General features: G+C 56.2%; 2 protein-coding genes across 8 annotated transcripts in view; one reads left to right on the top strand and one right to left on the bottom strand.

Moving 5' to 3' along the window:
- Positions 1–974: 974 nt before the first annotated feature.
- CPNE6 (copine 6) lies at positions 975–8127 on the top strand. Of its 2 annotated transcripts, XM_019009328.4 has the most exons (18): positions 975–1002; positions 1554–1668; positions 2977–3148; positions 3543–3722; positions 4095–4169; positions 4335–4409; positions 4575–4658; positions 4750–4839; positions 5216–5320; positions 5549–5635; positions 5869–5928; positions 6191–6324; positions 6402–6456; positions 6548–6599; positions 6921–7054; positions 7196–7432; positions 7635–7809; positions 7928–8127. In XM_019009328.4, exons 3-17 carry the CDS (start codon positions 2981–2983, stop codon positions 7770–7772), a joined length of 1674 nt encoding a protein of 557 aa, XP_018864873.4. In that variant the 5' UTR covers positions 975–1002; positions 1554–1668; positions 2977–2980; the 3' UTR covers positions 7773–7809; positions 7928–8127. The 2 variants fall into 2 exon arrangements, with proteins under 2 accessions (XP_018864873.4, XP_055218313.1); XM_055362338.2 differs by lacking the exons at positions 975–1002; positions 2977–3148 and having other exon boundaries at positions 1567–1668.
- A 2023-nt stretch (positions 8128–10150) lies between these two features.
- NRL (neural retina leucine zipper) overlaps positions 10151–14183 on the bottom strand; it is a 33357-nt gene continuing 29324 nt past the window's right edge. For all 6 annotated transcript variants that reach the window (XM_055362334.2, XM_063697762.1, XM_055362333.2 and 3 more), the window contains 2 exons: positions 12511–12918; positions 10151–11612 (listed from right to left, as the gene is read on the bottom strand). In XM_055362334.2, the coding sequence (XP_055218309.1) occupies positions 11280–11612; positions 12511–12891 (714 nt within the window). In that variant the 5' untranslated portion in view covers positions 12892–12918 and the 3' untranslated portion in view covers positions 10151–11279. The remainder of the gene's footprint in view (positions 11613–12510; positions 12919–14183) is intronic.

Raw genomic sequence — 14183 nt, 5'->3', positions numbered from 1 at the left:
ACCAAAAGGACAGAAACCAACACAAATGTCTGTCCAGCTTTTGGGGGTGTAATGGGATTGGAAGCCCCAGTGTACCAGAGGGACATGGGAGCAGTGTGTGTGTGTGTGTGTGCGTGCATGCACACTAATGGGGGAATTACATGATGTTGTGTCGTCCTGGGGGCACCCTCACTAGTCAGAAGTCTCAATAGCAGAGTGGCTTGCAGGTGAACAGAAGTCTCTGTGGCATGAGGTCAGCAACTAAAGTAGCTGTCTCCCATGGTGTTCTAGCAAATACTATCTTGGCATTCAAGATCCCACTCAAAAGCCCCTTCCTCTGTGAAGTCCTTCCTGATGCCTTCCCCACTCATCCATATCGCACCCTGCTTTAATGTGCTCCCACTGCATCCTGAGCAGGTCCATAACATTGCACCTGTCACGCTTCATTGCGTATGCGTATTGGCTTATCCTCTCTCTGTCTGTCTGTCTTTCTGTTCCATATACATCTGCCTCCCCCAGGGGCAGAGGCTGTGTCTTAATCACCTGTGTAGCCCCAGCACCTGGCACAGTGCCTGACACCCAGGAGATGCTCAATAAATGGCTGCTCTATTAATACATGAGCAGCTTAAGGGGATGGAGGGCGAAGGTAAATGCTCTTGCATACTCATCGCAGACCACAATGTGCCCAAATGTCTTCATGTGTGGTTTGCAGCTCCCCAGGCAACTGCTTACTTCCCTTACTTACTGATTTCACCAGGAATGACTTGTTTTGTTTCCTCAAGATCTGTGCATGGCACAGCCCCTCCCACAAGGGTAAGGCCATATGGGTTGAATCTTGGGGGGTGTTGGGTACATTGTGGCACCGGGAAGAAGCCTTGGGAGTCAGTCCTTCAGCACATGCCCTCATGTGACCAGGATATGAAGTTGGGTGTCCTTAAGCAATTATGTCCATTTCCTGTGTCTCCTTATAAAATGGTGGCTAGGGAACTGGACATCATTCTCAAAGCTATGACATTCAGCAAGGTATGTGATGGCTTTTAAGGAGCACGGGAAGATCACATTCTGCTGTATTCCGGGTTAGTTTGAGTGAGTACATGTGTGACAAGGACAGCCCAGTGTTCCTGTATATGTGACTGCAGATATCCTTAGCTAGTGTAATAATGTTGAAAGTGATGTGAGAAGGGGTATGTTTCCCAATGTGTATCCGCCGGGGGCTGTAACTGTCATGGTGTCACAGTGAGTTTATGTACTGGCGCCTGTGTGTGTCAAGATATGTGTGAGCCTGTGAGTCGTGGGTGCATGTGTCGCCATCATTTCTCTGTTTGAATGTGTATGTGCATGCCACTGCAATGTGCGCGTCTCTGTGATTCTGGGTGTGGGTGTGGTGTGAAGGGGAAGATGTGTGTCACTGTGTCTGTGGGGGTCCTGCCTCTAAGCCACCCCCCAGCCTGCCCTCCTCCCCCGGTTCTGTGGCTCCCTCCCAGGCTGTGGCCCTGCCCCTTCCCTCTTCTCCCTCCCAATCCATCCACGCGGGGGGAGCTGGTGCTGCGCCCCCCCCACCCCTCCCCATCCAGGCCCCATAAATAGCAGCAGAGCCGGAGCTGGAGCCGGCGCCAGCGGCTGGAGCAGCAAGGGAGTCAGGGCCAGGGCCAGAGAGCCGGAGAGAGGAGCCCCCGACCGAGAGCCCAGGTGAGCCCACCCTTCCTCCCCAGCCCAGCCCCAGCCCAGCCCAGCCCAGCTTGGCCCAGTCTCCATAACAACATCTCCTGGAGCCCGCAGAGAGATCCCAGCCCTGCCCAATCCCTTCACCACCATAAGCCCCTGCCTATCTCAGGGACCCCCAAGAACTGGGAGACTTGTGGCCGGAAGGCAGAGACCCCCCTCCCCCAGCCCAGACCCTCCCTCACATATCCAGAAAGGCACACACTGTGGGGAGGTAGATACCCAGCCAGAGAAAGGTCCCACTTCTGAGGGAGGTACAGGAACTGTCACACCCTCCTGGAAACGGACACACGACATGGGGGGACAGACACGGAGGGTGGGGCACTCAGACACACCAATGCACACTCACTCGGGGAAGCATGACATGGGATCAGACAGCCTCACCCTGAGATCTGTACAGACACAGATAGATGGACTGACCGGCCATGAACTCTGGCCGGCATACCCCTGCCTGCTTCAGCCCGAGGCTTGGTACCACTGCTGGGGGAAGGTGGCATGCGTGCATCCCACGGGCAGCATGGAGGGAGCCACGACTCCCCAAAAATCCTGTCGCTAAGAGACGGTGCCAGTGCTGCCAAGAAGTGTGAAAACAGGGGAGGTGGGGAGGGATGTGAGGCTTGTCACAGTTGGAGCTCCTGCCAGGAGCCTGAAGGAGCTTTCAGCAGAGCCCTGGTCCTGCCTCCCAGCCCACCACCACTCCTTTTCCATCAGCTAGCCAGAAGGGGAATGGGGGTAGGGAGTGGATAGGGATAGCCCAGCAGGGGACTTTCCAACCTGTCTCCTGCCCACTGCAGACTCCACTTCTGAGACCCATCCTCTTCAGACCTCCAGGGGCCTCTCCACCCCCTGCCCCACCCCCTTGCCCTAGTTTAGCTCCCTCGTGCCAAGACTGAGTGCAGCACTGGCACAACACCAGTCGGGAAATAGCAGAAGGTGCTGAGGCAGCAGAAAGTGTAGATCAATCGATGGCCTAGGAGCCAAGACTGCCAGGAACATCCCCACCCCAATCCTTCAGCCCTCTCCAGCCCCATCCATGCATACCTAGGCCAGCAGCACAGGGCTTCTGAGCAGGAGTGGGAGGCTCAGGTCCTCTGCCCTCCCCTGCTCAGAACTCTGGTGAAGCTGAGCAGAGGGCAGGGGAAGCAGGAGGTCCGTGAGGCCCCAGGGTCTAGGGAAGGAGGTTAAGGGGTGGGGCCCAGGGACCCTAGAGGATAGACCCCTCTGCTGGCAGGTGTTCCCTTTCCAGGGTCCAGGCCACCTGCTCTGTCCCCACAGTGACATGTCGGACCCTGAGATGGGATGGGTGCCTGAGCCCCCAACCATGACGCTGGGGGCCTCTCGGGTGGAGCTGCGGGTGTCCTGCCATGGCCTCCTGGACCGGGACACACTCACCAAACCCCACCCCTGCGTGCTGCTCAAGCTCTACTCTGATGAGCAGTGGGTGGAGGTGAGAGCAGCTCAGGTTTCTCCTTAACTAACCTGGGTTAAGCTTGGGAAGGAGGGAGGCTGGGTGGGAGCAGTGAAAGCCTTGCAGGGAAATGTGTGGACTCTGCGGCGCCTTCTCGAGGCCGCTTGGGTACCTTGGAGATGGAGTCCCAGAGGGTCCTGAGATTGACCCAGAGGCAGTGGGGTTGCTCCCAAAGGCCTCATGATAGCCCGGAGGACTGAGAGTCCAGTGGGCAGGCAGCACCCCAAGCTCAGGGATCAGCTTAGGAAGAGAAGAGCTGGTTGCTGGGGACGTGGGGGCCCAAGAAGAGCTGGCATGACTAGGGCAGTCCAGGACAGGGAAAAGTATCCTCGGTTCCCAGAGAGCCCTCGCCTCCCTTCAACCACTACCACAGGTAGAGCGCACGGAGGTGCTTCGCTCCTGTTCCAGCCCTGTCTTCTCCCGGGTGCTGGCCGTTGAGTATTTTTTTGAGGAGAAGCAGCCCCTGCAGTTCCACGTGTTCGATGCCGAGGACGGAGCCACCAGCCCCCGAAATGATACCTTCCTCGGCTCTACGGAGTGCACCTTGGGCCAGGTCTGTATTCCCGGTCTCCCCGGCTACCCTACCCTACCTCCATCAGCTTTGCCTCTGGAAGCCAAAAAGAGAGAAAACATGAGCTCTAGAGCTAGTTCAACCCAGCCTTGGCTCCCATTTCTGCCATTCACTAGCTGTGCAGCCTCAGGAAAGATACTTAACCTCTCTGAGTCTTAGTTTTCCTATCTAAAAAATGGAGGAGTGGTCAGAGTGCTTCCCTCTTCAGACTATTGTAAAAATTGAGCCCAACCCTAGCCCAACTCAAAGTGCCAACCTTTGCGGACACTCAGAGCATTTATTATTCCATCCCTTGTACGTGGCCAAGGCAGATGGGGATGTCACAGCTGGGTCTCCCTCCACCTCCATCCCCAGATTGTGTCACAAACCAAGGTCACTAAGCCATTATTGCTGAAGAATGGGAAGACTGCGGGCAAGTCCACCATCACGGTAGGCAAGATCACCTGTACTCACCCTTGGTCCAGGTATTCAATGCCCCTGCATGGACACCTATGGTGACATCATGCCCAGGACCACCCCCACCTAAGGGAAAGGGGATGGGGTGGCCCTTGTGGTAAGGTTAGGGGAGTCCTGCCACTTGTATCTCCCTTGCAGATCGTGGCCGAGGAGGTATCAGGCACAAACGACTATGTGCAACTCACCTTCAGAGCCTACAAGCTGGACAACAAGGTTGGAACCCCAGAGTCCAGGCCCCCAACTCCCCTGTCACTCCTAGGCCTCCCACTCAAGACAGATCCCAGGAGCCCAGGCCTGCTCTCTTCCCAGTGTGAGCCCATCCCCCACCCTCCTTGCAGCTCTCACCAACCTCAAGGGCCCTTTCTCCTGTATCTTCAGGATCTGTTCAGCAAGTCTGACCCTTTCATGGAAATCTATAAGACCAACGAGGACCAAAGTGATCAGCTGGTCTGGAGAACTGAGGTTGGTGCCTGGGGCTATGGGGATGAAGGGAGGGAGAGTAAAGTAAGAAAACCCAGACAGGAGCTGACCAGCCACCTGGTGCCTCTCCAAGGTGGTGAAGAACAACCTGAACCCCAGCTGGGAGCCGTTCCGCCTGTCCCTGCATTCCCTATGCAGCTGTGATGTTCACCGACCTCTCAAGGTGAAGTCCCAGCCAAGCCAGCACAGCCTACTTAGAGCAACCAATCTGCTATCTAAGACCTTTCCCCTGCATGTGGCAAGCCTCCCTCCTCTCCCCCAAGTGATAATCACATCCCACTGTGGGATAAATAATAGGTCACAGCTCAATGTTAAACTTCCCACATGTGTGCATTTTATCAGTGGCCAAAGTCCCTAAAAGATAGAGCCAAAGAACAAAGTTCAGCAGGTGGCCTCTCCGGGCAGGTTGAGGATGTGTGTTTGGGCATGGAGACCGTAAGGCCCAAGTCCCCCTACTCCAAGTCCCCGAGTCCCCCTACTCACCGTGAACACCGCAGAGCATCTCCAACCTGACCCCACCCCTCCCCCTGCCTTCTCAGTTCCTGGTGTACGACTATGACTCCAGTGGGAAGCATGACTTCATCGGCGAGTTCACCAGCACTTTCCAGGAGATGCAGGAAGGGACGGCAAACCCTGGGCAGGAGGTGCCACAAATACCCCACCCCCAGAATCCCACCCAGATCCCTGGGAGAATCCTGAGGGTGATGCTGAAGAGACCACCATAGGTGATAGGAAGTGGAGAGGGTGGAAAGCACCTGGGCTCAGCTGAAGGACGGAGCCATGGGGGTCTTGCTCTGGGAGGCTCTGCTGGAAGGGAGAAAGAGGGGTCACCTGATGGACTTGTGACCCTGAGCTTGTGGGGTGGGGTCTAGATGCAGTGGGACTGTATCAACCCCAAGTATCGGGACAAGAAGAAGAATTACAAGAGCTCAGGGACGGTAGTGCTGGCCCAGTGCACGGTAAATTTCACTTCCTACTTCAAGCCTTGCCCCAGCCCCTGCCCCTACCACACTCAGGTTCAACCCTTCCCTTGTTTCAAAGACCAGTTTCTCTGCTTCTGGGAACTGGAAACCACCCCCAACTGCAACCCAAAAAACTCTGGCTGCCCCATGTTCCCCACAGAAGCCCTACCCAAGCTCCCTCCTCAAAGGACCACCCCATCCCCTCGCCTTACCCTTCTCCCTACCTCCAGGTGGAGAAGGTGCACACCTTCCTGGATTACATCATGGGTGGCTGCCAGATCAGCTTCACGGTAAAGACTCAGAGGGAGGGCACACAGGCAAGAGGGAGGGGCTGAGTCCATAGTGAAAGGAAGGAGCCCAGAATCTCCACTGCCCCAACTTGGGCTGCTCATGAGCCTTCGCATTGTCAGCTTATGCCCCCCCACATCATTACGTGGCTACCCGTAGCCTCCCCACCACTCATCTTAGTCCTCCCTACAGATCCCAGCTCTGGCCTAGGCAATCTGGTGGCTCTCATGGTTGCAGCATGACCTTCTTCCCACCCCCACCCAGGTGGCCATCGACTTCACCGCCTCCAATGGGGACCCGAGGAGCAGCCAGTCCCTGCACTGCCTCAGTCCCCGACAGCCCAACCACTACCTGCAGGCCCTGCGTGCAGTGGGAGGCATCTGCCAGGACTATGACAGGTAGGAGGGAGTGGGGCGGGAGGGACCAGGCAGGGAGGCCTTGCCCAATGGATTCCACAGCTTTTTCTTCTCCCCAGTGATAAGCGGTTCCCAGCTTTTGGCTTTGGGGCTCGAATCCCCCCCAACTTCGAGGTAGGCTAGATGCGAGGGAAAGAAGGAGATGGGGGGCGTGTCAGTCAGGCAGAAAAGGCAGGCCCTCACTGCTCCCGCCTTGCCCTCACAGGTGTCCCATGACTTTGCTATCAACTTTGACCCGGAAAATCCTGAATGTGAAGGTAAAAGGGGAGATTTTCACCTGCCCCGCCTCCCCGCAGACACACTCCACACAGGAGCACAGACTCCATTCCCCAGGGCCCAGCTTCCTGTCCCTTCCACCCATCCCAGGCCTGTCTTTATCAGGTGAGGCTTCCAGGGCCGAGGCCCAGCATCTGCACCCAACTCTCCCTGCCAAGGGACCATCCAACTCTCCCACTGCTTAACGAAGGAACTCGAGGGGAGGGCAGTCCTCAGACCTGGAAGCATTTCCTTGCTTTAAGGAGTGTCAGGAGGGGGCCCTGCTCATTTCTGCCAGCTTCACAACTTCTCTTCACTCACAGAGATCTCAGGGGTCATCGCCTCCTACCGTCGTTGCCTGCCCCAGATCCAGCTCTACGGCCCCACCAATGTGGCCCCCATCATCAACCGTGTGGCTGAGCCAGCCCAGCGGGAGCAGAGCACCGGCCAAGCCACGGTAGGAAGACATGGCGGGCAAACAGGAGCTGTCCCATGTGTCTTTAAGTGGTGCCAGGGCCAGGGCCTGCACCTTGGTGGAAACGGTGTCAACGCCCTTGCACACAAAGCCAACCCTTCCACCCTCTTTGCTTGCCCTCAGAAGTATTCGGTGCTGCTGGTGCTCACTGACGGTGTGGTGAGCGACATGGCTGAGACTCGCACTGCTATCGTGCGTGCCTCCCGCCTGCCCATGTCCATCATCATCGTAGGCGTGGGCAATGCTGACTTCTCTGACATGAGGCTGCTGGATGGCGACGACGGCCCCTTGCGCTGTCCCCGAGGGGTGCCTGCAGCCCGAGACATTGTCCAGTTCGTGCCCTTCCGAGACTTCAAGGATGTGAGTCCCCCGGGCCCCTTCCGGCTGAAGGACTCCTCAGCTTCTCATCCCCCCAAATCTGACCTTCGTCTTCCACCATTTGATGTCCTGCTAAGCACGCGGGAGCCCAGCTGGCCACCCTGAAGCCCCACTTCTCCCTCAGCTGACCCTGCCTCCCCTACTCTTCCTCTCACCCCTAACCACATCACTGTCCCCACCCTAGGCTGCCCCCTCTGCACTCGCCAAGTGTGTCCTGGCTGAGGTGCCACGGCAGGTGGTGGAGTACTACGCCAGCCAGGGCATCAGCCCTGGGGCTCCCAGGCCCTGCACACTGGCTACGACTCCCAGCCCTAGCCCGTGACTGCCTCCCTCCGGACCGACACTCCCTCAGCCTCTCAGTGAGTCCTGGGGCTTCCAAAGGAGTGGACACAGGGGGTGCAAAGTGGCTTGGTAGAGCCCAACTAGGCTGGATGTAGTGTAGAAGAGAGTGCTTATGACTCTCCCACCCCCTCCCAGGTGCCTGTCCTGACCCTCGTGACTCCAGTGACCAATGCCTCCACCTCTTGGACCAGGTGTGCCCCCTGGGTTCTGGACGTGAGTGGTGGGTCCTGCTCCTGTCTCTCCAAACCCCATACCCTTCAATGCTGTGGCCCCTCAGTGACTTCCTTGGGTGATCCTGACTTTCTAGCCATTAATAAAGAGAACTGCTCCTAGCACCTCAGCCTCTAACCATCATGCCTCAGATGCCCACTGGGCAGCCTGCAGCACCCCCACACACACCATAAGAAATGAGGACCAGCACCTTTCAAAATCTGAGACGGAGCTCCCCAGGCAGGCTGCTGTCTCTGCAGTCTTACCCCAGCTATGTGCCTGTGGGATCTGAGGAGCCCCCACCCTCACCTCCCAACTCCAGGGGGTCTAGGCATCATGGAGAATAATTACAGGAGATAGGAGGATAATTAGGGGCTGTCAGGGGGGCAGGCTGAAGCTTTCTTATAGCTGTCTCCAGAGAGGCCCTGCTGAGTCCCCCAGGAGCTGAACCCCAGCCCCCACACAGCTGTGGGGTGGGCCAAGAGCAGGTGCTGGGGGTACTGAAGGAGGACAGCAGGGCTGCTAGTGAATTGGGAACACAGTGGAGCATCTAAGGCCTATACAGTCTGGTTTCCTGGGTGTGTCAATGTGTGTGTCTGTTCATGTCCTTAATGGGTCACACTCATGGACTCAGGGATGTGCAGTGCATGAACACACAGATTCACACACTTAACAATCACATCAGCAACAACAGCAAATATCATTACATAGCATGTGTCAACTTTATGCTAAGTGCTTATTTAAATGCATTTATTCTCAGTAGGTGGTTACCATTATTTTCACCATTTTTCTGACAATCAAGTGAGGCTTGATTTTAACCCACCCATGGTCAAAAAACTGGTAGAACTGCAACTTGAAACAGGGTCTCACTCTGCCACCCAGGCTGGAATGCAGTGGCACGATTATGGCTCACTGCATCCCCGAACTCCTGGGCTCAAGTTATCCTTCCACCTTAGCCTCCTGGGTAGGTGGGACTCCAGGTGCATGCCATTACATCTGAATTTATTTTATTTTATTTTTTTGTAGTGACAGGGTTCTCGCTATGTTGCCCAGGCTGGTCTCAAACTTCCTCCTTGGCCTCCCAAAGTGTTGGGATTACAGGCAGGAACCACCGCGCCCCACCTAAAGCACTACTCTTAATCACCACAGTGTGCAACTTTGTTTTTTTAAGTATACTCAGGTAACCCAGGAGTATCATTTTGAGACCCAGGTATGTGTACTGTATATGTGGCCTAGTTGTGTGCTCAGGTGTCTGTGGATGGTTCTGTCTGCCTTTGTGTGCCATGCAGGTGAGAAAAGTGAACAAGAAAAGTAGTGGGTCTGAATTACAGCTCCAGGGCAGGCAAGGATAGACACAGGTGAAATTTAGAGTGAGAGAAAAAGAGCTGGGCTCCCGGAAGGACCCTCCCTGCCCCATCCTCTCCCTTGAACAATGAGTGTGGAAGCGGATGAAGAAAGAGAAGCTAAAGGTTCTGTGAGCCCCTCAGAGAGAGAATCCAGAGCCAGAGAGGTTGGCCAGTGGCCAATGGTGGGGAAGGGAGAGGAGACGAGAGAAATTCTGAGAGCGATGGAGGAGAGGACTCCCATTGCAGGCTCCTAAGCGGAGGAGGGATGAGCTGGGATAGAGGAGGGGAAAGAGGGAGCAAGAACTGTGATGGGAAGAGAAGAGACAGCTGGGGAGGGGGTGGAGAGAGGGGGTAGAAAGGAAGAGGGACATATGGGAGCCTCTTCCCCCATGCCCGAAAGCTTCTCCCATTTATTATGTCCGGTAGAGGACAGATGACAGTAACTGGTGAGGCGGCTGCTCCCAGCACAACGCCTGTGCTCTGCCCAGAGGCCCCATCTGCCCTCCCCTTAGGCTGCTGAACTGGAGGACTGGGTTACCATGGAAGCTGTGAGACCTGGATAGCCACAGACAGGCCGAGCTGGGCCACTGAGGCTTCTGAGTTTGGTGGTGGTGGTGGTGAGAGGGGGAGGATCCATCTATTCCAATGCCTGCCCCTCCACCCCATTTCCATTGGCTCTCCATAACAGATGTGCCACTCAGCTCCAGGTGGGGACTTCCCTTTTTCTTGCTCTCTCTCTCTCTCTCTCCCTCTCTCTCCCTCTCCCACACACAGACACACAAACAGTAGCCTGAAGCAGGGATAAAGAATGAACACTTCTTAAATTGCAAGAACATTTAGCCGATTGCATTAGAATTCTGCCTGGACTTCAAGTTTAATTCACAAAAGCTGCACTCTCTCAGCAAATTGTCATCCCAGGAGAAGTCTCACCTCAGCCCTCAGAGAGGTGGGAGGTGGCAGGAGCACCCTGTGCAGGTCTGGAGGCCCAGACAGCCTGGAGGGAGCTGCCGAGGACCCATGTATGTGCTCACAGAGAAGCCAGGCTTCCTCGCCTGGGCTGCGCATCCCCTGCCTAGGCTGCAGCTGGGAAACTGCAGCAGGATAGGAGGTGCCTTTGGCGAGATTGTCCTGGGGACTTCTTGGGGAAACCACTGGGACTTCCATACTGGGGAGATGCCAGAACTGGAAAGGGAGCAGAAGTCGTCCAATCCACATGAGAGTTAGATGAAGTAACACAAGTCCAGGAAGCAATTGATTTGCTCAGGGTGACAGGGGGATCCCATGGAAGAGCTGGGACTAGGACCCAGGTTTCCAGACTTCTGCACACAGCTCTCTCCCAACCCACACCAACAACCCCCAGAGCTCACTCTTCAGGCCTTTGCTGCTCTGAGCCCTGAAGGCCACAGGGTTGGGCAGGGAAAAAGCATCTCGGATAGAGGTCCTAATCTATCTAGTTGTTGGATATTGAAATCTTGAAAATTCTGTAGTGCTAAAATGGGGAGGTTACAAGCTTCAGAATGAAAATACAGCCTCATTGCTAATTACAGCTTTAATGTGTTATAGGTTGAAAACCTTGAATTAAAAACTAAACCGAGGTGGGAGCTGCAACCCTCCTCCACCTCCCATTCACTGTGTCACCACACTTCCACCCCCCAGTGCCTGGCACTGGTCGCTGCAGAGCTCAGCGTGCTAGTCATGTGGGCTGGGTTTCTGTGTTCGTAAGGGGAGGGGACCCCTCTCCAGAAAATGACCAGCATCTAAATTCGGGCATGACTTGAGGACCCAAAAACTTTGGGGATATTTGCGCGGTCATACAGGGCGTGGCTAGGACCAGAAGGCGCTCTGGTAACGATGCAGAGAACCGTGCAGCCGCCTCCTGGGCGGTGCCACCCCACCCAGCCCCCACTACACCACAAAGTGCTCTGAACGGCTCAGAGGAAGAGGGGGGAGGGGTCCCCGGACCCGGGGCCGCTCGAGGTTAGCCGGTCACAGCGAGCCTTGTAGAGATCGCGCTCCCGGGCCAGGCGGGCCACCTCGGCCCGCAGCGCGTCCAGCTGGGCGGCCAGGCGGGCGCGCTCGGCCTCCAGCCCGCGCCGCTGCTGCAGCCGCTTGGAGCGACAGGCCTGCGCGTAGCCGCGGTTCTTCAGCGTGCGGCGCCTCTGCTTCAGCCGCAGCGCCTCGTCGCGCCCGCAGCCCCGCAGCTGCCGGTTTAGCTCCCGCACAGACATCGAGACCAGCGCCGCGTCGGAAAACCGCTCTGCCAGCTGCGGAGGGAGAATGCAGAAACCGGGTCAGCGCCAGGTCGCACCCGGCTCTGCCCTGAGGGCCCGACGCTACCTGGCTCCGCCCCGGGACAGCCCCGCCCCGGCTCCCACCTTCACCGGCAGGCTCGCCCTTCCACGGAGTCTGTTTCAGTCCAGACCCCGCCCCAGGCCCCGACGCTCCCCGGGCCCCCCAGCTGACCGTTGCTCCAGTCAGGCGGGCGCCCCACGGTGCAAGGGCCGGCCACGGTCAGGCGAGCCCGTCGCGCACCTAAACCCCGGGCTCGTCTCTGGGATCCCCGGCATCCAGCTCCAGGCCCGGGCGTGTCCAGTGGACCCGCACCCAGACAGCCCCCAACCCTCCAACGCGCTGCGTTTCCCTGTCCTGAAGCCTGCAACCCGGTGACCCTCACAGGATTTGGATTACATCCTAATGCCCGCAACACCCCCATCTGTGTCTGTAATTAATAGGATGAGTCCCAATCCTTCCTGAGAAGGTTGGGGGCTGGGAAGCACGAAGTCTTGAAAAGGCCAATCTAAACCAGTCAACCCAGCTCCACTCCACACATAACCCTTTCCCTGGTTTCCACACACCGTGTATCTGTTTACCTCCCGGAGTCGCCCACTCCCCAGCTCAATTCTTCCCTTTGGATTCTCTGCTAATCTTATCTTCTCCCTGCTCCTCCTGGTTCAGCCTACTCATTTCTCTCCATTTTAAGAAAAGGGGGAGAAGCAGAATGTAGTTTTCTCGATCTGATTTCTTTCAAGGGACCATCTCCCCTTCTCCTGCCCTCTGTCCCCTGTCCCAGTCCATAACCCCCTCTGGGAGCTCCCCTTCCTCTCTTGGGCAGTCCTCCTTCCTTGCCCTGCCTCCCCTCAGGCCAGCTTGCTGACCACTCACCTGGACGTGCTGGGCTCCTGTCTCCTCTGGGCTCCCTGGGTAGTAGCCGTGGGGCCCATCAACAGGGACTGGGCCCTGACCCTGCAGCAGCTCCATGGCCTCTTCAGGACTCAGCCCCAATGCCTCCCCAGCCCCCAGCTGCTGCTGCAGGGTAGCCAGCCAGTACAGCTCCTCCAGGCCTGGCCGGGTGCCCTCGGTCGCCCCCACCATGCCTGGTTCACTGAAGGTGGGTGAAGGAGGCACTGAGCTGTAAGGTGTGGAGCCCAGTGAGGCTGTAGGGGGGCCAGGTCGGCCCTCAGAGGGCTCCCGCTTTACCTCAAACTTCATCAAGTCAAAGTCATTGACATATTCCATGGCCAGGGGACTGGGGGGCAGGGCCATTCTGGAGCTGGGCTGGGAGGAGTGCACCTGCAAAGAGGAGGAGAGGTCTGGAGCACATGGAGGCCACCTGCCATCCCCTCTTCACCAAGTCCCTCTTCCCTCAAAGCCCAAGTGCCCTGGAGCAAGAGTTTGGGAAAGCCAGAGGGATGGTGCAGCTCTGTTCACTGCAGAGTCCCCACCAGGCTGAAGAGTAACGTTTCAGAGGGCAGGGGCTCCTGACAGGGGACAAGCAGCTGAATTCCTGAAGGAGGAAGAGGACAGCACAGCCTCTCGCCCCACTGATGCCTCAGGATCTATGAAAAGCAAGAGCAGTATGGCAGTGCTCCCAACCCTAGTGCTGAGACATGCCGAGAGGTCTGTCATCTCAAGAGGCATCATTCCATTTCCAAGCCATTTTTTTAAATTGCTTAATTAACTGTGACAGAGTGAGTGTATATTTTAGGACAGTGGGAAGGCATGTGTGCTGTGAATTTTAAGAGCCAAGGATAATGTGTTCTTATAGCTCTCTGTCTCTCAAAGCACTCAGGGAAGTGCCTTGCCTATAGAAGACCCTCAGTGTACATTTGTTCTATGGATTAATCAATCAATGAATCCCTTTTGTAGGGGCAAGAGGCTTTACATGGAAAAAAGAAAGGTCCTAGAATTAGTTCTAGAAAGATCAGAATCAACTGGCCACCATCTTTCCTCAAGGCCAGTCTCTCCAAGGGGAACGGACCAAGATTGATTTTCCTTCTATTCAGAACTTGTTACGTTGTGTGAACTTGGCAGATCACCTTCACCCTTCTGACCCGTTTTCCCTTCTGTTCGATGAGGGCAGTTAGACTTTGTAACATATACCAAAGAGTGTTCTCTAGAACACTGATTCTGAACAATACCTACGAAGAGGTCTGTGCTCAGATAACTTTGAGAAATGTTGGCTCCTATCCCTACCTCTTACAGATGCACATAGCACAAGAGCATATTAACCTGAGCGATCCTTTGGTAAACTGTCTGTTCAAGTTCAACAAAAAGTGTCCTAAACTTATGTCACCAAGGAACTCTCCTGTCTGTTATCAATCATGGGGCACATGTTCACCTGAGGAACTTCTGGCTGGGTGACCTCAGATACCCTTCCCAGCCTTGAAGTCCAAGCTCTAGTCCAGCTCCCAATTCCAGTGACTCCCACCCCACCCCCAGAAGGTGCGCGGCATGGAGTGTTCATCCCCAGGGCTTAGACTTCGGCTCCTTCTAGATGCCCCAAGCCTAGGTAGCCTTCTTTCCAACCACATCTCAGACCCCCAGGCTCTACCCAG

The sequence above is a fragment of the Gorilla gorilla genome, chromosome 15 (assembly GCF_029281585.2).
Source record: "Gorilla gorilla gorilla isolate KB3781 chromosome 15, NHGRI_mGorGor1-v2.1_pri, whole genome shotgun sequence".
NCBI lineage: Eukaryota > Metazoa > Chordata > Mammalia > Primates > Hominidae > Gorilla > Gorilla gorilla.
The sequence above is the reverse complement of the archived record's forward strand: the minus strand, read 5'-3'. Positions and strand labels throughout refer to the sequence as shown.